We start from the raw sequence: 25,163 nt of genomic DNA on the forward strand, positions 1-25,163 counted from the left end.
GTTGTGTTCTCAGTCAGCACCTCTCTCCACACCTGGCCATGTCACTGCCCACATCTGGCTTCCTCCCAAGGCCATTGCAGGGGAAATCTGCTACCACGTTTGAGTGACTGAGGAGCCTCGGTCCCTTCCTCAACAGGAATGCAGGCACATCTAGACCACGGCTCATTAGAAACCAGAGAGTTGAAGGCTCCTCAGTCACACAGGAGCTTTTGGAAACATTCCCCATCCACAGTCACTTGCAGAGCAATGTCTGAGAAGCCCTATCAGCCTGATACAGCAGTGTGCCCTGCAGAGCCCTCCGCGGCAAGGTCAATGGGAGACACTCTCCTAGCAGCATTCACTGAGCTGTAGGCTGCCTGCACCTTCTCTGAGCCAGCAGGGACAGCACACCTGGGAGCTTCCTCCTGCTCATCTCCAAAGCACAGCTAAGCCTTAGACACCACCTTCAGCCCCTTTTCAGCTCTGGACAGGGAAGAAAGACTCCAGGGTTTTGGCAGCGGCTGCCCCTGCTGCAAAGCGAGTCCCTTTTAGACCAGAGCCCAGGCCCAGGCGCCCACATAGGGAGGTGGTGTTAACACTGATCAGAAGCCAGCTGAGGCGGGCAGTGCTGGAGCACGGGGATCTACTGGCTACCCAGTGGCTGGCCAGGGCAGTTGTCTCCATTCCTTTTCTTGATGCCAGCCTGCTCTTGTCTCCCCAAGGTAGTGGATGGAGAGGTGTATCCACCCACGGTCCTCGATGCTCCAGTTCACATGATCTACCCCCCCGGCACCCCCAAGGAGAAGCAGCTGGCTGTGGGCCAGGAGATGTTTGGCCTGCTGCCGGGGCTCATGATGTATGCGACCATCTGGCTTCGCGAGCACAACCGAGTCTGCGACGTGCTGAAGCAGGACCATCCAACGTGGAGTGATGAGCAGCTCTTCCAGACAGCCCGCCTCATCCTCATCGGTGAGAGCGGGGGGAGGATGTGGGCCCTGGAGAGAGCAGGGCACTGGGGGGCTGGGGGATGTCACTGGGTATGATTTAACACAACATGTATTCAGTGCCATCCAGTCCTTTCTCCAATGCAGGATAATTCCCTGTGCCCCAGTGTGACGAACTGGGAATGTTCTTAATGTTTTCTCTGAATACTGTGTTGGTGCCTCAGTGTCCCCTATGCAGTTCTTAATATCTAGGTGGTGGAATAAGAGTGTGTGATTGCTGCAGAGGAAGGGGCTAGTGCACCTAAATGCCTGGCCCCTCCTCTGCAAAGGTGCCAACTCAAGGTGTTGGAGACAAACAGGTCAGGTGACCTCCTGGCCCGGGAAAGGAACTGAGCAGAGAGGAGGGGCTGGGAGGGGTTGTGAGTCTGGAGCTGGCTGGGGACGAGGAGTGAAGTGCAAATGTGAGGGGTCTGGCTCACTGCCCCCCAGAATGGACCCGGCCAAGGGGTCCGGTTCGCTGTATCTACAAGCTCTGTTTTAGACCCTGTTCCTGTCATCGAATAAACCTCTGTTTTACTGGCTGGCTGAGAGTCAGTCACGTCTGACTGCAAAGTGGGGGTGCAGGACCCAGTGGCTTCCCCAGGACCCCGCTGGGGAAGGCTCGCTGTGGGAAGCACACAGAGGGGCAGAGGATGCTGAATGCTCCAAGGAGAGACCTAGGAGGTGAAGACGTGTGCGCTTCTTGCCCTGAACAAGTCTGCTCCAAGGGAGAGGAGGCTCCCCAGAGTCCTGACTGGCTTGGTGGGGAGCAGTTCCAGAGCATCGGCCAGGGACTCTGTGATACCCAGAGCTTTGTCCTGTCAATTAACTGCCCTATGAGTTTCTCTGACCCCCGAGACCATTCCACATCCCCATAGATCTCACTATTGGGGCACTGCCTTGTTTTTCAGCCTATGTTTTCCTTTAGTTAACTTCTACTCATTATCCAGATTATACCCCTGTGGCACCTTAACCAGCACCCTTTGGCTATCTTCCTGTCCCACTCACCTTGGTGATCATTCACCCCAGCTGTTCAGCATGAGGCTAGTTATTGGGCCTCATAACACAGCAGCAGTGTTGGGCAGAGGCTGGCCTGGTAGACGAATTGATCTAAAGGGAGATCACTGGGCGTGTGAGCACCAAGACACCATCCTAGGTCCATAGTTACCCACAGAAAGGCTCATGTATTCCAGGTGTACACCGCTGCCCCTCAACTGCAGTGACACTCCTGGCTTATACCTGCCTTCCTAGGAGGCTAATAGAAGTCAGACAAGCCAAGAGGTCACACGTGATCGAGGAACCTCCTGGGGATTATTTTATGGGACATATGAAGGCAGATCCAGTACAACACACTGGATGTTTAACCCTATCACACCCCTTTCCATGCCTATCACCAGAGCACCCATGGTGATGTTCTCTCCAGAGATGGTGCTAGCCCACTGGGGGCCCTAAGCAGGAATATTTTGCCCCCCCCCCGCCGCATACATGATTATAAGCAAGTAGGGGGACCCCTTGAGCTGCTCGGGGCCCTAAGCAATTGTTTCGACTGCTTATGCTGAGCGCCGGCTCTGTGATCTCTGTTAAACCGTCCGAGCTCCAGTTGTTAGAACACTGGCTCATTTACAGCCAGGAGCTGTTGCTGTTGCCCAGTAACTAACTGGCCTGCAGCCGCTTCGCTCTGCTGCTGCTTCACATCCAGCTTCCCTCTCCCTCCTAGGAGAGACCATCAAGATCGTCATTGAGGACTACGTGCAGCATCTCAGCGGGTACTTCCTGCACCTGAAGTTTGACCCGGAGCTGCTGTTTGGCATGCAGTTCCAATACAGGAACCGGATTGCCGTGGAGTTCAACCAACTCTACCACTGGCACGCACTGATGCCGGACTCGTTCATCATCCAGGAGAACGAATACAGCTACGAGCAGTTTATTTACAACACCTCCATGCTTCTGGACTACGGGGTGGAGGCCTTGGTGGAGTCGTTCTCCAAGCAAATAGCAGGACAGGTATGGCATCAGACACGGGTGCTTATCGGCCAAAGGCAGGGAACCGCCGGGGGAGGGAGGGAGGGAGGGCTGCTTACACAACCCCAGGGGTCTGCAGTGCGATGGTGCCAGCAGGCTGCATGACTTGCAAGGGGCATGGGAAGTGGCTTGGGCAAGGGGTCACGTCTCTTGGTGGGGTCCGATTCTGATATGGGGAGGATGTAAGGGTCAGGGTAACTCCTAGTGCTCCCCAACCATCCCCGAGGCAATGCCGCTCCCACTAGGGTGTGACTCATTGGCACAATCCACTCCAGAGGTGCGGGCAGCCCCTGGCACATCATGGGGGCTGCTATAACACAGGCAATAATCAACGTCTCTGCAGCACGTTCAGCCCATTCTCCTTGCCCCAAATCCTCTCTAAAGGCCAGTGGCTGTGAGTCAAACAGCTCTCCCAGGCGCTCATGGTAAAGGACAACAGTCTGGCCTCATCCTTTGTTCTCTGCTGCCATTGGGTGGCTGTTTTCTTTCATTAATTCACATTTACAGTGTTTGAGGCTTCTCTTTCTCTCCTCTCTTCTTGGGAAACTTTAACATGGGGAGTCAGATAGTCCTGTTTGCTGCTGTCCAAATACCCAGCTTGCTTCCTTAATGGAAAGAAATAATTGCCCCCTTCCACTGACAGGTTACTGCATAATTGTTCAGCACAGGGTTCTCTGTAGGCTTGAAAAGATCAGGTTTTTGTTGGTAAACTGTTGATTTCACTGTACACAAAGCAGTGAAAAAATATTTCCATCAGAATTTACAGATGGGCAAAGAAACAAAAATGCAACTTGAGAACTTCTGAGATTGGTTTAAGGAGATTTCCTTGGTTTGTTTTGACGTGATGTTGACAATTTCTGTTTTAACAGTTTAAAAACTTTTGAATCTCAATGTGTCCTGTCATTAAATCATGATTGTCTGATGTGTTCCCTCCATTGTCTGATCACCCAGTTATTCCCTGCTGGGGTGAAAATTTAAATAGATAGAAATAAACAAATACTTAAATAAACATCAATGTTATCTATCAAAATTATAAAAACTAAAAATGGAATTTTGCCAAGCCTAGTTTTCTAGCATTTCCCACTGTTGGGGATTGGGTACCACACCAGATGGGGCATTCGTTTGATCCGGCAGCTTTGACACAGCTCTGGTCGTTGGCATTTCTGGTGGTTCTCTCTGCTGCTGTGACCTGTGATTTTGACTGTCTTGAGTCACGTGGCACCTGCGAGATGGATGCCTTAGAAACACCTAACGAGACGTGTAATCTGCCATAATTGTCAGAGTTTTCTGCAGTTCCGAGTGGAATGACGGTGCTTGACTGTAACAGCAGTTTGCTCTTCTTTTACTCTTCCTGTGCTTCAGATAGGTGGGGGACAAACCATCAATTCCAACCTCTTGAAAGTGGCTGTTGGAGTTATTAAGGAATCACGGCTGCTGCGGCTGCAGCCCTTTAACGAGTACCGGAAGAGGTTTTCCATGAAGCCCTATAAATCCTTCCAGGAGTTAACAGGTCAGATTTCATAGTTCATGTGCTGCTGCTGGCAATGTGTGTCCAGTAAGGGGCTAGCACTGCCCTCGGGGTTCCCTCGGCCCAAGGCAGCCACCTCACGTATGAAAACAACAAGGAGTCCGGTGGCACCTTAAACACTAACAGTTAAATAATAATAATAATAATAATAATAGGAGATATACCAATCTCCTAGAACTGGAAGGGACCTTGAAAGGTCATTGAGTCCATCCCCCTGCCTTCACTAGCAGGACCAAGTACTGATTTTTGCCCCAGAGCCCTAAGTGTCCCCCTCAAGGATTGAACTCACAACCCTGGTGTTACGGAGTCCCGGGCGATGCTTCGGAACTGCTCCCCACCAAGCCAGTCAGGACTTTGGGGAGCCTCCTCTCCCTTGGAGCAGACTTGTTCAGGGCAAGAAGCTCACACGTCTTCACCTCCTGGGTCTCTCCTTGGAGCATTCAGCATCCTCTGCCCCTCCGTGCGCTTCCCACAGCGAGTCCACCCCAGCGGGGTCCTGGGGAAGCCACCGGGTCCTGCACCCCCACTTTGCAGTCAGACATGACTCTTAGCCAGCCAGTAAAACAGAGGTTTATTTGATGACAGGAACAGGGTCTAAAACAGAGCTTGTAGGTACAGAGAACCGGACCACTCGGCCGGGTCCATTGTGGGGGTCAGTGAGCCAGACCCCCTCGTCTGCCCTCAGCCCGCTCCAGACTAATAACCCCACCTAGCCCCTCCTCTCTGCTCAGCCCCTTTCCCGGGCCAGGGGGTCACCTGATCCCTTTGTCTCCAACACCTTCAGCTGGCACCTTTGCAGAGGAGGGGCCCAGGCCATCAGTTGCTAGGAGACAGTGTCAGGCATTTAGGTGCACTGGCCCTTTGCTCTGCCAGATACTTAAGAACTGCCATGGGGACACTGAGGCACCAATACAGTATTCAGAGAAAACATTAAGAACTTTCCCAGTTCGTCACACCTGGGTTTAGCAGGCCAATGCTCAAACCACTGAGCTATCCCTCCCGCCCCCCCCCCCCCCGATTTATTTGGGCATAAGCTTTTGTGGGTAAAAACCCCACTTCTTCAGATGCATGGAGTGAAAGTTACAGATGCAGGCATTATTATACTGACACCTGAAGAGAAGGGAGTTACCTCACAAGTGGAGAACCAGTGTTGACAGGGCCAATTCAATCAGGGTGGATGTAGTCCACTCCCAGTAATAGATGAGGAGGTGTCAATTCCAGGAGAGGCAAAGCTGCTTCTGTAATGAGCCAACCACTCCCAGCCCCTATTCAAGCCCAAATTAATGGTGTTAAATTTGCAAATGAATTTCAGTTCTGCTGTTTCTCACATACAGTGTGAGATCATGGAGCTCAGATACACAGCTCATCCAATCAGTGGCCCCACTGTAGGCTTTCAAACTGATTGATGTATAAACATCCCGCCACAGCTTACTACTACTCACCCCACTCTGAAAATTGCCAGGTACTGCCTAATTGAAAGGGTGGTTACCTGCTGCAGGGCAGGTGAGTGGGTGGGGCATGGCCTCGAGGGTCAGTCAGACCATTCAGCTGGTGCTCTGGGTTACAGAGAGAGAGCAGCTGAAAAGTCCTGTGTTTTGTATGAACTTGGAACCTCCCTTCTCTGTTGATGCAGGAGAAGAGGAGAAAGCAGCGGAGCTGGAAGAGCTATATGGAGACATTAATGCCTTGGAGTTTTATCCTGGTTTGCTGCTTGAGAAATGCCAGCCAAACTCTATTTTTGGGGAGAGCATGGTGGAGATTGGAGCCCCGTTTTCCCTGAAAGGGCTTTTTGGCAACCCCATCTGCTCCCCAGAATACTGGAAGCCCAGCACTTTTGGTGGTTCGACTGGCTTTGAGATCGTGAAGACAGCTTCACTCCAGAAGCTCGTGTGTCTCAACGTCAAGCGGTGTCCGTATGTGGCATTCCACGTGCCAGATCCTAGCACAGAAACAGGAGCAACTGACCATCAAGACAGCAAAACATCCAGTGAGCTCTAGTGTCACTGCAGCTCCACTGAGGCTGGGCCAATGAGTTTCCTCCTTCATTATTGTCCTAACAATTCCCATTGTACCACCCGGCCTTGGGTACAAAGCCCTCCCTTGCAGAGAGAGACAGGCACAAAGGAGGATGACAATATGCTCCTTGCACCATGTATCAATAGAATAGGAGGCCCCTCTGGTTCTGGGCATTATCCACACCCGAGGCTGGGAGAGGGGAAAGGAGAGAGAGGCTGGCGGTAGATTAGGGAGAGCCTGAGTCATCTAAATGCTACAGACATCATAATGGTCTCTCTCTACTCAAGCTGCCTCTTTTGCTAGCACATTTCCTGCTCTAAGCCAGCTCTCTGTTCTCCAGGGGACTCTCTGCTATCAGAGCCTTTGCTCTCAGTACCTCCCCCACACCCTTGACTGCCCAAGGCAGCTATCGTGCTACTTTTCCTGCACTGGGACTGCAAGGCAACCTATGCCCACCAGCTGGGCAGGGGCGGAGCAGTACACAGCTCCCCACTCTTCTGCCCCAGCTGGACAGCACACTTGCTTTTATTTTCCTGCTGTGACCAAATGGCTTGTGTGTTTATATTGTGGAATGACCACTCCAGAGACCATCCTTAGGAACCACAAGAATGAGGATGTTCTAAGAGGGTCTCTGGTTTGGACAGAGAGGGAAAGAAAATCATCCATAGCCCACTCAATGCCTCAGGGCTTTCCCCCCCCCCCCACATGCATGCAAGGTCAGTAATCCTTCCCCGGCTTTAAGAATGTCTGGGAGGGGGTTGGGGGTGAGAGCAGACCCCTGGGTTTTTCTGCAGAATATGGCTGGAACACATATGTACTGTACAGGTCAGAGCCTGTCCTAGGTTATTCCTTATACAAACCAATCAGAGCTCATTCAATTCTCACATGTCCAGCTCAGCCAGTTTTCAAGCACTCTGGGCAAGCTAGCAAAAGTGACCACCTGAACTGCAGGTACAATTCAGCACCAGCGGATAACTGTGCCTGGAAGAGCCCACTCCGGCTTCAGGAACCGGGTCCTGTTAACATGCTGAGTGGGCTCTGGCAATAAATAGAGAGCTCGACCTGATTCGGTCTTTGCCAACGCAAGGTGGAAAGCTAAGTGCTTCTGAGAGAGCAGGAAAGCTGCTGAGTTTCATGCTTCTTCGGAGACATGTGAGCTCCATTCTGCAGCATCATGTGGAGTTTAAAATACAGCTGGGATGTAGATATTGCTGAAGAGTGAAGGGCTGAGGTAAAATCTGTCAGAGCTGATGGAAACCCCACTGAATGGACAATTGAAACCTAGACTAGCCAAAGAGCCACACCAATGGACCACAGGAGCAATGCTTAGGTGTCAACTGGGCAATCTCCAAATAGGCCTTTTCTGACTCTAATTGGATTGAGTCCGGATTCTGTCACCCTGACGCACTCTGAGAAGTACCCCACTCCACAAGCGGTTCCACTGGTCCCATAGAGGAAAGTACTATTCAGTGCAAGCAAGGATGTCAAAATCTGGCCCTTTGAGTCTATGAATCCTAAACTTCCCTGGTGTAAATAGCTCAGAAAATTCTGTTCCAAGAGTATATAGGCCCTGCTTCAGGCCTCATGAGGTTCCACGGTCCAAAGCTCAATATGGACCTAGGAGCATTGTTTTCCTGCCCTATATTCCCCCTTCCAACAGCCACTGGTCCCTGCCTCAGTAAATACATGGACTGGTGATGAGCAGAGGAGTTCTAATCCCCAGGTTAGCATTGCAGACACACAGCTATTGGAGTGATATGTTTGTTTGGAGGGTCTGAACACTCCCGTGTTGGCTTGTGATCCCAATAAAAGAGAAAGTGATTTCACCTCCAGGCAGATAGAGAATAATGGCCTGCTGAGTTCTTCCAGAAGAGTTTCAGGCATCCGCTCACCAGACTCAAGTGCTAAAAAGAACATGATGTGTGCAGAGGAGCTGGCAAATCACTGACGTTCGGGTGAAGGGTCCCATTCCCAGAGATGCTCTGGCCAGGGTACAGCATGTAGCGGTGTGGGAGTGGGTACTGGTGATGCTCTAACATTCTGAACAGCTCAGAAGCTATACATGCAAATATCCTTTGCTTTAAGAGAAGCCCTGGGGTGTGTGTACAGGGAGCCTGTTCCCACTCTCTCTTCCCATCTGCCATATCTTAGCACTCTTTATTCCCTGGCACCACCTTCCAGCTCTGCTCCAGCCGCCCAGCCCTTCTCTTGTTGTGTGGTCAATAGACCCCCCCCCCCACCTGCTGCAGGGACACCCTCCCCTTAGATAAAGCACTGATCTCCCTGCTGCGTACAGCCCCCTCTCTCCTGTGCAGCCTGCCCACACCACAGCTGCTGCTGTGTTCATTGCTGATGAAGAACTTACCGTTTGCCGACATTTCATCCATGTTACCATAGGTTTATTTTAAAGCTCCAGATGCTGACAACACAGCGCTTACATTCTCACACAGCGTCTCCCTAGCATAACATCTATCCCTATGTTAATCTCCCTCAGCAGGGTTCTGTGTCCACATCACAGAATCAGCCACAATTTCACACATCTCCATGCCAGACACACGGAATGCTTCCTGTAGGGTTCAGTGCACTTCTTCCGTTTCATCATAACAGCCTTTGTTCTGCTTCAGTCACATGGCGCTGCAGTGTTTGCCTATGATCTCGCTGTGTCCTTCCCTGGATGCTCCCAGGACACAGGGCTTTGCAATCTGCACAGTAAAACAATGGTCTTGTAACTGTCCTCAATTCATTCTCCAAGCCAAGAATGTCCCAAGCCCTAATTGTGACTCTACCGGCACACAGTGCCAAGGGATTCGATGGCTTGGAGCGACTTCTTGCTATTTCTGGCTCAACATTCTGCAGCTGGGGGTTCTGTGGCTGATGTAGCACAGAGGACAGTGACTCAAAAAGCTAGAGACAGGAGCAGAAGAGGAGGACCAAAGAAACAGAAGCCATGATAAGAACAAACATCCATATACATAGTAGAATAGTCTGACCCACTTCAGAGCACCCATCATCAGGGCACATGTCTGCTCCTGGCCTCCCTCTGCCAGAGAAGAGTTATTTTGTCCTTTTCAAGACTTCACGGGTCAGTTTTAATCCAGTCACAAAAAACTCCTGGGCCCTGTGAAAGTCAGAAGAGTGTATGAGCAGGACCCTCTGTGCATGAGAATTCACAAGCAACGCAAGAAATGGAATTCTCCATAAAACAGCAGCAGGCTTAGAAGATGTGCCTAGAAGAGCACAATTGCAGAGCTTTTACCCAGGAGGATCCCCAAACCCTATTAACTACCTATACGGACTGTACAGGGATTGCTTCTGTGCCCCACTGAAATGCAGCCACCTCTGAGATGGAACACAGCAACAGCTTAACAATGCACAGCAACCCTATGCAACAGTTTGGAATAGGAATTGAAGCATTACCTGAAGTGGGAAATTAGGAGTGCTGAAAATTACTCAAGATGGAATTTGGCCAGGACAACCCTGGCTTTCCTCTGTATCTTTAATGATTAATCATACCCACACAGTAAGGCTCAAATGCCCTCTCTGGCCTGACAGCCAATACAGGCCCAGTGCTCATGAGACAGGCTCGACCCACCCTGTCTGGCCCAATGTACTGGTACATACCAAGCCAGCACCTAACTTCAGAGGGGAAAGTAATTCGTCCACCTAATGATCCACTTCAGGCAGAGACCTGATACTCTGCTGCACTTCCCAGTCAGGGTTTCCAGAGCAGAAAGGATGACCCAGCCAGTCCCCTGCCCTCTGCCCAGCACCCTGCAATCAGAAATACAGCCACAGCAGCAGGAGCAATGACGCTCACATACCAGGGCCAACCAGTGAAGCTGGCTGCTGGGATGCTGCCCCGGCTGCCTCTGGATGAGATGAATCGGACACATTCTGCGTGGCTGCTGAGGGTGAGGACATCTCTGTGTTGCAAGGATACAGGTGTATTTCCACAGTAACAGACATCATGGCTATTTCAGCACTGGACTGATCTCCGGGAGGGGAATGCTCCATCATCCCCACCACAGGGGCTGCGGTAACTTGGCCATGATTCCCACTGGTGTTCCTCCTGAGCGGTACGATGCTCTGGAGCAGCGGCTCAGGCCCGTGGAAATACAACGTGGTGCCAATGTGCTGAAGAGCCAGAGAGGTTGCAGAGCAGATGCCAGGAGCCCTGGCAGCAGGCTCCTTGGGCCCAGCACTCTTCAACTGCGTGGGCACAGGGCTTGGGTGTTTCTCCTGATGAGCAGACTCACGCTGCAGGGACACTGGGGAGTCCTGGTACGAAGCAACATACACGTCACAAGGAGCAGAGAACACAACTGGAGCCGGGCTCCCACCCAGCAATTCCTAAGCAATGCGAGAACAGCTCTGTGAGTGACACGGGATGCAGCCCCCAGCCCAGACAGCACAGTGAGGGGCAGGAGACATTAGACAGCTTGCAATACAGATGGGAGAGATGGGATCAGAACAATCCAATCAGTAAATACGGCAGATTAAAGATACTGCACCAGACCCTCACTGCTGCTTCGCTGACGTCAAAGGAACTACACTGACCTACCCCTGCTGAGGGGCTGACCCACCGATTAGCTACACGGATTTAATACAGCATCACCTGACTGGCCAACAGGCAGGACTAGACTGGAACTGGAGTCACTGACAGGAACGGGAAGCACTATTGTGAGGAGGCTAGTTCACAGGGACACATGACGCTGGCAGGTGGTGATGTGAGACACAGGGTTGGGGACAGAGGCAGGGATCGCGGTGCAGTGCTGCAGGGCGGGGGTTCGGAGAGCTTTAATCAGTGGGGAACAGCTACTGGGACAGTACCAGGTGCATCTTACCACTGCCCTGGCCTGTGCTGTCTGCAGAGCCTCGCCAGCAGCAACACCCAGGGGTTCCTCTCGATGCCCAGCCGCCTCTGCAGGGAGCGTGGGGTTGGAGTGCAGCAGGCTGGGGGAAATGGTGGTGTCGTATGGATTCTGCTCAACAGCGTCGACAGTGCATTCAACTTCGAAAGCCCTGTAGATCGGAGAGGTGTCAGGGATGGGGACAGCAGGCTGGTGAAAGCCACCATCTCGGTCATTCCATCAGCGACTCACCATGTTCACAGCCTTTCAATCCAGGTAGCAGAGCTCCTCTGCCTGCCAGTCATAACCTATCTCCCCCTGCTCCCACTGAAAAACATTGCCTGAAGGGCATCAGAGGGGTCTGATTCGATTGCAGGGTAAAACTAAAGTGGGAAAGTCTCTTGTACACATTCCTGAGTGAGCCCATCCCCATCCCCGCAGCCTGTCCCTAGGTGACCCCTGAAGTGGCTGGTACAGAGTGTTTCTTAGTGCCTGAGTACGTCTGAGCTCTAGAGTTTTGCTGCTGGGACACAGGATTTGAAACCACAACCGGCCTCACCACTTCACAATCCCATTGTGTATACAGAGGGACAAACTCACCTGTTCTCATACGCCTCGACTGCTTCCAAGTAATTTCTCCTTCTCCTAGAGTTAGAGGATTTTTGAGATGCTGCAGGAAAAAACAGACGTGTTTATTCAGCTACATGGCAAAGTGCCCAGGCAGAGCCAGCTATGATGCAGGGCAGGCATGCCAGAGCAGCTGGCCATCTGGTAGGGGCAACGCATCAGTTCTTGCAGGCCAGTGACTACACACTCCTAGGGCAATCTCCAGAGACCTCAACAAACACACCAAACACCCATGCAGGGGCATGTCTGAGCGCTAGTGAAATGCAGTATCTGAATGGCAGACATTGGCATAGTTCATCTCATCAACGGGACGGTCCCTCATGAGACCCAGACTCTCCACTTCCTGCCCGTGTCTGCTGTAAATCATAAACACAGGAAACGCTGAATTGGCGGCCTGGCCTCAGGGAGGGTGTGAGTGGTTTTAAAGTCACTCCCTGCATGGCTTTAAGTCTTCCCTCCCTCCTCCTGGGGCTTTGCCCCTTGGTAGACAGAGCGCAGAGCAGGCTGCATACTGGCTGTGCGCACACACATCTTTCATCAACATTCATGTTCTGGTTTGGAGCAGGGATGGGCCTGAAATCTGGATCCAAACGTACTCAGGGATCAGGGTTTGGTCCTGACCCATTGAAGAGATGAGCCAGCTAGGATGTACAGATCCAGATCTGAACCTCCACAGCGGCTGGGGCTGCTCAGATTTGGGCCCATCTCTAATTTAGATAAATCCAGGTACCAGCAACCCTTCTCTACCACAAACCCTAAACCTTCACCTCTGTCTAACCCCAAACCCACACACAACCTGGAGTGAAGTGCAGAGAAATGGAGTGAGCGTTCACCTCTCTAGTCACTTCTGTCCCTGAACCTGCTGTTTCCAGGTGGCCAAGGAAACAAATGCCAGAATGTCATCCCAAAGTCTGCTCCCCCATATTGCCAGCCTCAATGAGAGTGGGACAGCACAGGTACCTGCCAAATACACACCCAGAGCTTTCAACACTGCTCCAAACTCCTCCTGTCTGAGGTGTGCATGGGGTTGTTATGCCCCTAGAGAACATGGTGCCTTTCGGACGCCAGGGCTGAAATACTCACAGATACTATTGCCTTTGGCGTGCTCTACTTTCTGGCGGAACGAATACACCCCCATGGAAATGAATATCAAAGCCAGAGACACGGAGACTCCCACAACCACCGGGATGTCATGTTTCTCCAGGACAGGGAGCCAGTTGGAAGCAGGTGGAGATTTCTGCCTGCAAAGGTACAGCAGTCAGGCCCAGATCCACAAAGGTACTTGGGCGTCTAACTTGCATTGTGGGTCTGGGCCTCAGATCAGAACAATGACATGCACCAGCAGGCTAATGTAATGAACGGAAGCAGTTGGCCTCTGTGCGTTACCTTGCTGTCGTGACTGGAGGCCGGGTGGCACTGTCCTGTTTCCTTTGAGTGGACAATCGGACCATCCCTGTAGTGTTCCCAGCAGGCAGAGAATACGCTTTGCTCCTGTTGCGAGCGGGGATTTCCTTGCTCCAGATCCCTGAGGGATGCTCGATAACTCCAGGATAACTCCCTGCTGGGGCTGCAGTGCCAATTCCTTCACCTTCCTGTTCCAAGGGCAACGCCAGGGCAGAAATTTCTCCTGCAGGCAGGGCCCTCCCCGTGGCGGAGGAACTAAAGGCTGGAGACAAAGAGAGAAGCACTGCCCTGACGCTAGGGGCCCTGCAGGATGGTCAGGGAAATGCCAGCCAGAAACCTTTACTCATGGGGAGAGCGGTGCGGAGACCGAGGCAACAGGTGGGGCTTGTTCTGGAGCAGCCCCTGGGGGGAGAAGTCTCCAGTCAGGTGGACGATGGCCAGCGAGCCATCAGGGGTTATGAATCCCCCACGTCAGTGTGTCCGGGTGGTAATAACACACAGAGAGGAATGAGAGCCCTGAGCCAGCCAGGGCTGAGGGAGCCCCTGGGAGGTAACAGAGGCACCAGAAAAGCATGATGTTCCTGACAGAGTGTTTGCATGGGTGAGAGGTGAGTGATGCCCAGCCACGCTCAGGACAGTGCCAGCAGGAGGCTCACATGCCATGAAGCCCTGGAGGAAGCCGAGGGATGATGCCTGCAGCAGTGCCAGTGGGAGTCTGGCTCGGGGTTGAGGTGAACAACACATGCGGCCTGGAGGGCGTCATGCAGGAGAACGCCTGTGGCACCCCCCTTGACACACAAATCACACTTGACACTTACAGGCTCCTGAATCTGGGCTGGGGCCAGGATGTGGTGAGGAGCTGGTTCCCCTCATGTGAGCTGCCTCACTTGCTTTTACCAGAGGGATCTTAGCAGAGAGCCCCTCTCCTCTGGCATCGGCCCGTCTGAGCTGCAAAACACAAAGTGCATTGGATACGCTGTCAGCCTGGCTGAGGGGCAGGCCCAGGATGATTTAGTTGGGGACTGGTCCTGCTTTGAGCAGGGAGTGGGACTAGATGACCTCCCGAGGTCCCTTCCAACCCTGATATTCTATGATTCTGGTCCTGTGGCTGGGGGTGCGGCCTGGGGCTCTGCACCTGGAGCAGGCCCTGTGTTAGCCTCATGGCCCCATCTCCTCGCATGGGGCCCTACCAATCACCATGCTTCAGTCTCTGGGGCAGAGGGTGACCTGGTATAATGCAAGCGGGAGCCGAGCACCGCTTCCTCCTGCTGCCAGGTGGCCTCCCACAGGGCAAGGCTCTGCAATTCCCTGGCCATGGGCAGCCAGCTGAGGAAATGGTTGGCGTTTGTCAGTCGCTGATCCCATCTTGATACTGAGAGCAAAACATCCCCATTTGACACCTGCTGGGAGGTTCAGCTTTACCCCACAAAGGGGAATTGGACACAGGAGTGAAATCCTGACCTCACTGAAGCCAGTGGCCAAATTCCCACCGAGGTCAGGATCTCAATCACAAAGTTTACATGCCAGATTTACCTGCAGGAGGCTGGTGACAGAGGCTGGGGTATTTCGCACTCCCTCATCCCAGGTGTTCACTTCGCCACCTATAAAAGATCAGGTGTGTGTCACTGCTGTAGCCCCCATCACCTCCTGATTTCCTGTGTACATCTAAACCCTTTGCATCCTTCACAGGGAGCATCCAGGAGCTGCCTGGTGTCTCCATCCTCTCAAGCAAAAGGAAGCAAGCACAAGAAAGAGTGAGGATGCCCTTGAACACATTAGCCAGAAAACCGGGCTGTCTCCTTCAGGAAAGTGGGGGCCCCATACAGACAGGCCTGGTTAGCAATGGCTGTTAGACTCGTATGTTCCCCCAACAGACCATGGGAAGCAGGGCCGGCTTTAGGCCGATTCGCCCGATTCCCAGGAATCGGCCCCGCGTCTTAGACACTTTTTTTTTTTTTTTAAACTTACCCCGGATCCCTGGCTGCAATCTGCTCAGGGGTCTTCCAGGGTCCCGCTCTCCCGGCTGGAGCTCTGGCCGGAGCGCGGCAAGCCCCGCTCTCCCGGCTGGAGCTCTGGCCGGAGCGCGGCAAGCCCCGCTCTCCCGGCTGGAGCTCTGGCCGGAGCGCGGCAAGCCCCGAGGCCCCGCTCTCCTGGCTGGAGCTCCAGACAGAGCGCAGCAAACCCCGTGGCCCTGCTCTCCCGGCTGGAGCTCCAGACAGAGTGCAGCAAGCCCCGTGGCCCTGCTCTCCCGGCTGGAGCTCCGGGCCTTTAAATAGCCTCCAGAGCCCTGTGGGGCTCCAAGGGCTATTTAAAGGGTCAGGGCTCCAGCTGCCTTCCTCTGCCACCCCGGTCCTTTAAATAGCCGCCAGAGCCCCGCCACCCCCATGCATTCCCCAGGGCTTCCGCAGCTATTTAAAAGGTCCAGGGTGGGGTAGAAGCTGGGGAGCCCCAGGCCCTTTAAATAGCCCCCAAAGCCCTGGGATAGCAGGGAGCTTGGGGGCTATTTAAAGGGCTGGGGCTCCAGCTGCCTCTGCTGCACCCCCTGCCCTGCCCACACCAGCCCTGCTCCCCCTGCCTGCAGCCAGCTCTGCACCTCGTGCCCACAGCCAGTCCCTGTCAAACCCCCTGCTGTGTCTCCAGTCAACCCCTGCCACACACCTGTGGCCCTGCCCAAAGCCAGCCAGCCCCACACACACTGCTGCCTGCACCAGCCCTGCACACCCTGCCCTGTCTCCAGCCAACCCCTGCTGCACTCCCCTGCCTGAAGCCAGCCAGTCTCACACTCCTCTGTCTCCAGCCCTGCCAACCCCTGCTGCATCCCCCCGCGGCCCTGCCTGAAGCCAGCCCACCCCCCACACCCCCTATCTCCAACCAGCCCCGCACCCCTTGCCCTGCCTGCAGCAAGACCCTACCTCCAGTCAGCCCCTGCCCTGCCTCCAGCCAGCCCCATGTCCACTTGTGCCCTGCAGTTCCCAGGGCAGTAACCCTGCACACCTGCTTCAATGAGGGGGGCAGGGAGCAGCTGGGACCCACACATGTGAAACAGCAGTCATTAATAACCAATCAACAGCATATATGATGCAATGTACATAATATATAATTTTATTATTTATATAGTTATGGAAAGTAAATAATACATGAAAGAAATGAAAGGCTGGACCCATCAGAACAACTCCAGGGACTTTATGGCTGTGGCACTGCCAAAGGCTGCAGCACGGCTGAGTGACTGAGATGTCCAGCATTGCGAGGGCCGAAGCCTGTTCCACATCACACTTACCCAGTTCTGCACTGCACTGGCTGCTCCTCAAGCAGCAGTTCTGTATCACACTAGAAACAAGCACACAGAGTGCCACAGTCCTCATGGCTCCAGCTCGGTGCTCACTGCTCAAGGCTCTGACGAGTGCCTGAGAAACATGGAAATACTGGATGTGAGCACAGCAGCACGACAAGCTCCCACCCCAATCCTCCTCTCTAACACCTAATTCCAGCCTTAACCCACTTGCCCTTAGCAGAATTTGATGTCCTGCGGTGAGCCCAGACACCACGCTGATGGGCACCCTTCCAGTGCTTGTCATAGGTCAACAATAGTTCTTAGTCAAATAAGCACATTACAGATACTTGCCCAGATTCACTCTTTGTCCCTGCCAGAAAACACTTCTCATTCATGGGGACAGCACAGTATAATGACCTGCTCCAAAATCTAGGTCCCCAAGATCTAGTCCCAACTGTGCCCCTGACTCACTGTGTGGCCTTGGGCAGGTAACAACCGTGCTCCCTCTGTTTGTCCAGCTGCATGCGAGGGGTAGTATTTACTGTAATGCGTTATTGGTATAGGCCTAACAAAAAGATGGCGCTGCCACAATGATCTTACAACCTAAGTAAAGACCAGAGTCCTCACACCTCCCAGGGGCTGTGCAGATTCATTAGTGGCGTCCGTAGAGTCCTTGGAACAGGTGACGGGCCAAGCGCTCTTAGCTGCAGGCCACGACTTCTCGTTTTCCTCGTGGGTTGGCCTTTCCCTCGGCTCGGCACAAGATGGCGCCTGTATCCCACGAGCTGGGGACCGGGAACGATTGTCACTTCCACCAGGAATCCACCTTCATTTATTAACATGGGCTGTGACAAAATGGCCGATGTTGGTATAGCAGGGCCCCCACTTTTCTTGGCGGAGGGCTAGGACGCCACCCCTGGCCCCTGCTCTTGGGGTGCCAAGAGCCCCGCTAGTGGACTGGGAAGGTGGTAGAGGAGGGAAGTGGGAGAGGAGTTTGCTCCTCACTCTGAGCCCCAGCCCCTCTCAACCCCTGCGGGTTTCTCACGCTCTGGGGTAGGATTACCCTCGGTCCTTGACGCTGGGGGAGAAAGTCTCCCTTCCCCGTTCTCTGGTCTTTCAGTTCTCAGCAACACACCTCCAAACTCCAGTCCTCTCTCCACCCTGTTTGCCTGAAGCAGGGGGGTTTATTAGGTTCCCAACAGGGCCTCAATTGGCTACAGGTGCTTCAATTAACCTGTAGTAACCTTCCCTAGTCTACAAGGAACCACGCCTTAATTAGCCTAGGACTTATATCTCCCCTCTACCCTATCTGTGGCCCCACAAAGCCATGGGACCTCCTCATCAACCTCCTCCTGGCCATGACCAAGGTGGCCATTCGTAACACCAGGCAGAGGAGGTTGGCTGAGGGGGCTCTTTGCGACTGTGAGGCCTCGTTCCGGTACTCCCTCCATTCACGTATCCGGGCGGAGTTCCTCGGGATGGCGTCCGCTGACTCCCTTGATACCTTCACAGAGCAGCGGGTGCTGTCCAGGGTTCTCTGCTCGGTGTCCCCTTTAGGTTCTTTTTGATCCTTTGACCTTCACACCCACCCTTGTTGTCCCCTGTAATCAGTAGAGTTTCCGGGCTCAGTGGATTCTCCCTAAAGGCTGGGGGAGGGTCCTTTAACTGTGGGCAAGCTTACGCCTGCCCACTTCCCCTTGAATTTTCAACAGGACCACTCTCCCTGCCCCTGCTGTATCACAGGCTTTACAAAGGGAGTTGTCTACAGAGCCACAGAAACTCTCCCATGGATACACAGCTCCACAGGCACAGTCTCTGTCATAGCCCCCCCAGAGCACAGCCCTTGCTGCGCAGGAGGCGGGAGCTAGCACCTTTGCAAAAGGCTGAAGCTTGCCATTTATTCCAGGTGGAAGCTGCAAATGTTTAGCTACAATTTGGCATGACAAAGTGTTCCGTGTGTGTGAGACCCCATAAAGGTCCCTTCCAACTACCCCCAGAACCTCCCTCCAGTGCCCCGAGCCAGTAACTGAGACAAGAATGCACAAGTCTCACAACGCACGCAGTGCCGCACGCCCCAGATGGCTACATCACACTCTGCCCCTGAGCTAGCCTTTCAGTCCATGCCAAACGTGATTCATGGAACACGCTGACCCCAGCACCAGCCTGGCTGGATTCAGTTCCCCCTGCTTCAACCCAGTGCACGTGGGATCTAGGTGGGTGAGATGCAGAGAGGCTGGGCCAACCAAAGGCCACCTCCCAGCCCAGGGTGAGGCTAGAATAGCTGTCACGGACACGCCATGCTGCTTGCACAAGGCACGAGTCCCCACAGAGTCATGGTCCTTCGTCTGGACAGCCCCCAAAACTGACCTTCCACAGAGGCCAGCACAGAGACATCTGCTCAGTGCACAGGCACGCAGCCCCTCTGCTCAGCTGTCTGACCCTGGCTCGTCTCCAGCAATGGTGGGGAGGGCCCGACAATGGCCCTCTGTGCTACAGGTGAAACTGGAAATAACTACCCAGCTTTAGCCTTGAGAGCATCTCCCATGAATCCTCCTCACCGTGGTATCTGAGCGCCTCCCACAACCAGGCCCTTTCACCCAGATGGATCTAATGTTGCCAACTCTTTGCACAGACTATTTAAATTGGACTCAATTTACCCATCACAATAATGCAACCACCTCTGGGGTAGAATATGGCAGCAGTAGTGACACTGCAAACCAAGGTAGATATTACCTCCACAAAAGTGCGCACTGACACATCACCCAGGCACCCAGAGCCTCTGGTACTAGGGATACCTGCTTTACATGACTGTGGCGCTTTGGAGATTACCCCATCAAACGTCCCCTCTCCCCCGTCACTGAACTCCTGGTTCATGAAACAGCCATTTACAGCAAGGCTGGGTGCTGCTCTCACACACCCATCTACTGTGGCAGAATGGTCTTTAAAGAAGATAAATACACAAGAGTACAAAGAGGCAGCATTAGCTTATTGCTGAATAACCTTCTGAGTGATGACTCACCCACCGCACACGAGGCTAATGGAGGAGGATTATTTAGTGGATGATCAATTATTCCCCAAGGACAAGGACAAGATCAGTTGACTGAGGCTTATTGCCATGCAAATGACCATCAGGTTAAACTGAAGGGGCATTCACCTGCTAATAAAGTTGGACTTCACCTATTTCTAACATCTGTTCTCATGGGAAAAAATGCAGAAAATCCCTGCTTTGCAGTTCTCTTTCGTCAACCGAAGGAGCACCAAGACTTTGTCCTACCAATGGCCACGCCCATAATGGTGACTTATGAATTCAGGGCCTGCACTTGGGCTGCATTTTATGCTCAGTCTCTAATCTGGAAGTGCAGCCCAAAGGAGCAGAAGCAGACCACGTACCATCACATGCAGGGGGCAGTAAGGTCATTCCTGTGTTACTGACAACACATGATTGAAGATCAGTAAAACAAAATGGGTTTTGCAAATCTAATTTTCTTTTTGCCTTTTGTGAAGTTTAAGTTTTGCACTTCAGTCAGTTTAGGCCAGTGAAACTAATCCGGGGAGTTTGATTCTAGTTCTAGGGAATTTCGTGTGCCCTTTCCCAGGCTCTAGCTCAAGGCCTTTTGTTTGGATTCAGGTTTTAAAAAGAAAAGCCAAACCAATAAAAAACAACCCATTTTTATCCATATTAGGTTTTTATAAACACTTCTCCTGGTTTTCACCTCCTCCCCCAGCAAAACTTACATGGAGGGCCTAACAATACTTTAACCCTTTTTTTTTTTTTTTTTTTCAGTCTTGTGCCCGGAGCAGGTCTTGATGACACAGATGTCTGAATTAGACCCTCTTAGGATCATTCAGTGATCTCACAGCCTTCCTTTCACTGAGCAGCTATTTTGGGTTTTCTTGTGTGTTTGGATTTTATAGGCCACTCTGCACGACTACAGTAAACCCAGAGTACAGTAACTCCACTAACATCAACCAAGTTATTCAAGATTTACCCTGATGTAACAGTACAGAACGAGGCCTTCAGAAAAGGTTATACATTCTGGCTGGTCTCACCTGGTTTATTTTGCTTTCTCAAAGAAAGCGTTTACAATGGGTAAACCTGCCGATTGTGTGTCTCAAAGTCCCGTTAATTTCCTTTTTCCGAAGATAAAGATCAGGTGCACAGTAGAGGGCTTGGGTTTAATGCTTGCATCTTTGTGAGCTGAAATATGCATGAAGCAAAACAGACATAGCTGGGGCCAACACGAGCCACAAACCAGAATGAGTGGGTAGCTTTGTCACCTGGAAGAAAGGAGAGACAGCTGACCATTCAGAATGGCATAAGGATTTCCTAATGGTACACAGTGCTGGGGAAGGGGCCATCCTGTTACTCCTCTGAATGGCCCTTTCAAATTAAACATCAGATGAAATCGGCCCTCTAAGACCATTCATTTGTTTGGTGTCACTTTGACAAAGAAAAGCTAACACTCTAAAAGGGAAGTGAAACTGGAAGAGGGAGATAGACAGACAACACATGTACCGAGATGAGTGCAAGATGAACACACAACAGATGAATGAGGTGAAAAATATTTTATATTTTTAAAAGATTAAAGCAATGGGAATGTGAAACAAGCCAGACTGCTCCACAGGAACCACCTAGTGGCAGATTGCCCACACAAACCATTCTGGACCCTCTGTCCCTTAACTAACCTTTTCTTCAGCACACCTAAGGGATTTGCCATCAATTCTTCTCAGCAACTGGCCAAGATTGGGTTCAGTATATGACACTTCTTATCAACTGGCTCAAATTACTGAGGTGAGCTCAATAATCTAAAAGATGTTTTTCACCACACCTGGCCACCTGCTGTCTGAAAATTCTCATCTCCAGCAACATGACAAAAACCGCAGAATTCAAAAACACAACATATGTCTGCATAAAATACATTTAAATTGGAACCTCCCCTGGCTTTTCTCACAAATCCACAGGTAGATACTGGCCTCACCTGAGCAGAGGTCTTCCTGTACTACATGGACCTAGAGAAGCCAGATAAATACGGTCTGTAGCTGAACTTTATTCTGCCATTTGGTTCTGGGACAGAACAGCAGCATGCACAACACAGGAAAAGGGAGCAGCAGGCTGTGACCACAGGGACACAGAGAAGCAATGAAGTTCTTAATATTTTCACATTCCTACAGCTGTTTCCTATCATTAGCTAGCATCTCTTGTGGAAGAAGCACAAACCACATACACCATGCCTCATGCAGGGTGACCAGACAGCAAGTGTAAAAAATCAGAACCGGGGCAGGGGGGCTATAGGTGCCTATATCAGAAAAAGCCCCCAAAGCAGGACTGTCCCTATAAAATTGGGACATGACCACACACTCGTCTGCATCTCCTTACTCTTGCATTTCAGATAAACAAAGCAGCATAGAGACTTCAAAACATTTAAAGCCATTACACACCAACTGCCATCAGCTCTAATTTGCAAGGACAGTCCCCACCTTTTCCAGCTCTCCATTGCAAAAGATCTTCCACTCGCATTGTCTCTCAGTGGGGTTAAAGTCTGTCCTTGTTTGGAGTTTCAGATGCTCGCAAGTTTGCAGAGGTGAAAAATTCTGTACACATTCAAAATAACTATCAAGTAGAGTACCTTAATTGCTTTGCAAAAGATTGGTCTAAGAGTCTAATCCTTTTCTTAGAATGATCAAACCTCCCCCAAATCATAATACTACATACACTTACACCACACTTTACAGACATGAACTATACCACTGACTTTCCACAAGGAGTAAAGAGACAAACTTTGGTTGGATCCCTTTTGAGAAACAACAGAATCTCTGGTCCTTCTGCTGCCTGGGTGGGAAAGCAAAGGCAGTTGTGAAAGGCTCAGGGATGCAAAGGTGTGGCTGATACCTGTCCCATTTCACAGCCTGTGCGGGCTCCCTCTTGCTGTTCGTGGTCTGGGACCCATGTTGCTGAGCTGCTGGATTGATCTGCAGGAGGAAGATGGGTGGGCTATGGGCTGCTGGATAGTTGCATCATCACCCTGAGTCTACACTGCTTACCAAGCAAACAGAAAACCTTCCAGGAGATGCACAGTGAGCTGTTGCTTAACTACCAGGGAGATTGGGCTGGAAGATTAACTCTTTCCTCACTCCAGTGGATGTACACTTTCAGTGGCATAAAGTCCTGGTGCTAGGGACAAGGTGCATGTGGGAAACCCATCTGCATTTAACAATTGCAACTATTAATTTGCATCTCTTTCGCATCTCTCTCAGAGCCCTTTGCAAACACAATCTCACAATGAGGTTTCTCTGAAAAAGCATTAGTACGTGCAAGGCCGGTAATTGTGCACATAAGTGCAGCTGGTCAGAACATTTTCAACAAAAGTTTAAAAAAAATGCTGTTTTGTCAAAACCAAACATTTTGCGGAAATGCGCCAATTTCAGCTGACTGTAAGGTCACTGAGTGCGGGGATGAACTCTCTGGAGAGAAAGACCCAAATTGAAAACCTGATGGTTTAGATCTGAAAACAGACATTTCATCACAATTCCATTTTCATTCCAGCGTGGAATGAAAAACTCTGAAACCTGAAGAGTTGTGAAATGGAATGGTCATTCGCTAGCCAGCTTTATGCATGAGTGCTCTTTTGCACGTGCAATGCAGATTTTGTTCTTGTGTGGGCATACAACAATTTTGCATCTGCAGTTTCTGGCCATGTCTACCTAGGAAAGAGATGTGCTGTAATAGGTTCGCTAACACATTAACACAGGGTAAAATATTCACGTAGACAAAACAAGGTTTGTTTCTGACGTGTTAGCTGGTCGAGGTAACCCCTCCTACTAACACGTTAAAACACAAATTGCCCAAACACTAATATTTTAACAAGTTAGTTAACACGTTCATTTGCTAGGTGGCCAATTTGAAAAATCCAGCTCAATACAGCACAAAGCAGAACTGCTACTACAGAATCTCTCTTAAAGCTTCTCTAACGCTGTCAGCAGTAGGCCAGACCCTTCAGCTCCTTCATTACTCTGTTTGCATTGGGCTGGCTTTCAGAGAGCAGACACACTGTGGCGTAACATTCAGCTTCTCTCACCCCATCTCCAACCTATGTATTACCTTCTTCATATTATGATACATTGGACCGTAAGCTCTTCAAGGCTGGGACCTTGTCTTGCTACTGGCACCATAAAGCATCTAGCACACACTTGAGGACTGTACATTAATAACTGAGAGGTCATCACTCTGCAGGCCTCCATCATCTGGGGCAGCAGGAGATTGTTTTGATCCTTTTACAATTTCACTGCAATAGGGAAAAGAGCACTTTTTTGAATGTACAAAATTTCAAAGATATTCAAATTGTGGCAATTCCCTCTCCGAAGCCAGGTTTTATTATGATGCTAATGTGCATGCTGTCTGCATTGCAAACTTCATAGCATATCAGCCTGAATATAAATTACAGTCACTTTGATTTTTGTTCTTAAAAATGCTGATACTAATGCTCAGTGGTTTCATGTCACATAACGTTCATGTTCTCTGCTTGCATTTCTGAGATAGAGAAAATCTCAGCTTGGAGCTCTTAAATGTCTCTTTTGTGCTTATTAATTTTCTTTAAATTAGCAGCAATTCAAGCAAGTTAATATTTTAATTGCATTTCTTTTTCTGTTTAAAACTCTCTCTTTTAAACATAACTCAATTAGAAATATTCAATCCTCTTACATCCACAAGCATATTACTACTATAACAGTAATATATAAAGGCACTGGTGATGGGTGAGTGTCGCTGGATAGACACATGGTACAAATCAAGCCACCTTGAGTCACTGGTACTATTCTTTGTATCCCTACACTAGTCAAGCCAGGCTCCTTTACTACCATGAATCCAGCCACAAAGGCCTTAGGGGCGAAAGAGAGAGGGGGAATAGCTTTCTGTAAATCATAATGCTGCAATCTAATTCATAAAGCACGCGCAGCACAGCACAGACAAAACACAAAAAAATCAGCAGCAAAAATTAAACCATCATAACGCACGTTAAAAGAAACCCAAGAGCCAAAAGCTGCTGCTGGAGGAAACCAGTTCCCATAACATAAAGCAGCAGCATTCAGTAACAATAATGAGGTTTCTCCTCCGCAGCATGAAGTGGGACCTGATCTGCAGCTTTTAGGGTTGATGGGAACGTTCAGGGCCACGTTGCTGGGCAACTGAGGCAGCTGCAGGGATTTTTTTAAGGGGCTTTTGTCATTTTTAACAAAGATGGAAAAATGATTGTGAAGCCTGCATGGAGGGCTTTTTGTCATCCCCATATATATATTTTTTACTGCTTTATTGCATTCTAATGATGCTGAGTATGAAGATAGGCTCCCAACAGCTGCTACAAGAGTAAAAATGAAATGACTGACATAAGCAGGCTGCTTTTGTTTTCCCTGAACTTTCAGTGCAGAAACTAGGCAATACAACATTTCAAATTGGTGGGAAGGTGCCCACATGAATATTTGTATGAAGT

General features: G+C 50.9%; 2 protein-coding genes across 2 annotated transcripts in view; one reads left to right on the plus strand and one right to left on the minus strand.

Moving 5' to 3' along the window:
• Positions 1 to 8,334, plus strand: part of PTGS1 (prostaglandin-endoperoxide synthase 1) — a 37,851-nt gene extending 29,517 nt beyond the window's left edge. Inside the window, exons 8-11 of the mRNA XM_030536014.1 lie at positions 702 to 948; positions 2,680 to 2,966; positions 4,347 to 4,494; positions 6,146 to 8,334. Coding sequence (XP_030391874.1) covers positions 702 to 948; positions 2,680 to 2,966; positions 4,347 to 4,494; positions 6,146 to 6,510 — 1,047 coding nt within the window. The 3' untranslated portion in view covers positions 6,511 to 8,334. The remainder of the gene's footprint in view (positions 1 to 701; positions 949 to 2,679; positions 2,967 to 4,346; positions 4,495 to 6,145) is intronic.
• A 568-nt stretch (positions 8,335 to 8,902) lies between these two features.
• On the minus strand, positions 8,903 to 22,666 carry LOC115636039. The gene is made up of 11 exons (XM_030535635.1): positions 22,571 to 22,666; positions 20,731 to 20,958; positions 16,687 to 16,813; positions 14,943 to 15,010; positions 14,228 to 14,357; positions 13,392 to 13,671; positions 13,089 to 13,246; positions 11,979 to 12,048; positions 11,373 to 11,550; positions 10,350 to 10,806; positions 8,903 to 9,646 (listed from the first exon to the last, which is right to left on the minus strand). The coding sequence occupies exons 3-11, from the start codon at positions 16,769 to 16,771 to the stop codon at positions 9,627 to 9,629; spliced, it is 1,446 nt and encodes a 481-aa protein (XP_030391495.1). The 5' UTR covers positions 16,772 to 16,813; positions 20,731 to 20,958; positions 22,571 to 22,666; the 3' UTR covers positions 8,903 to 9,626.
• Between the last annotated feature and the right edge of the window lie 2,497 nt (positions 22,667 to 25,163).

Source organism: Gopherus evgoodei, chromosome 16 (assembly GCF_007399415.2).
Source record: "Gopherus evgoodei ecotype Sinaloan lineage chromosome 16, rGopEvg1_v1.p, whole genome shotgun sequence".
Classification (NCBI taxonomy): domain Eukaryota; kingdom Metazoa; phylum Chordata; order Testudines; family Testudinidae; genus Gopherus; species Gopherus evgoodei.

Excerpts from the sequence above, each read along its gene's own strand:
- LOC115636039 (XM_030535635.1), bottom strand. The coding sequence starts at position 16,771 with ATGAGGACTGTGGCACTCTGTGTGCTTGTTTCTAGTGTGATACAGAAC. Across the intron at positions 14,358-14,942 it reads CTGTCACCAGCCTCCTGCAG|CTCAGACGGGCCGATGCCAG; the intron begins GTAAATCTGGCA and ends TGTGTTTTGCAG. Across the intron at positions 13,672-14,227 it reads CAGCCCAGATTCAGGAGCCT|CCTTTAGTTCCTCCGCCACG; the intron begins GTAAGTGTCAAG and ends CTTTGTCTCCAG.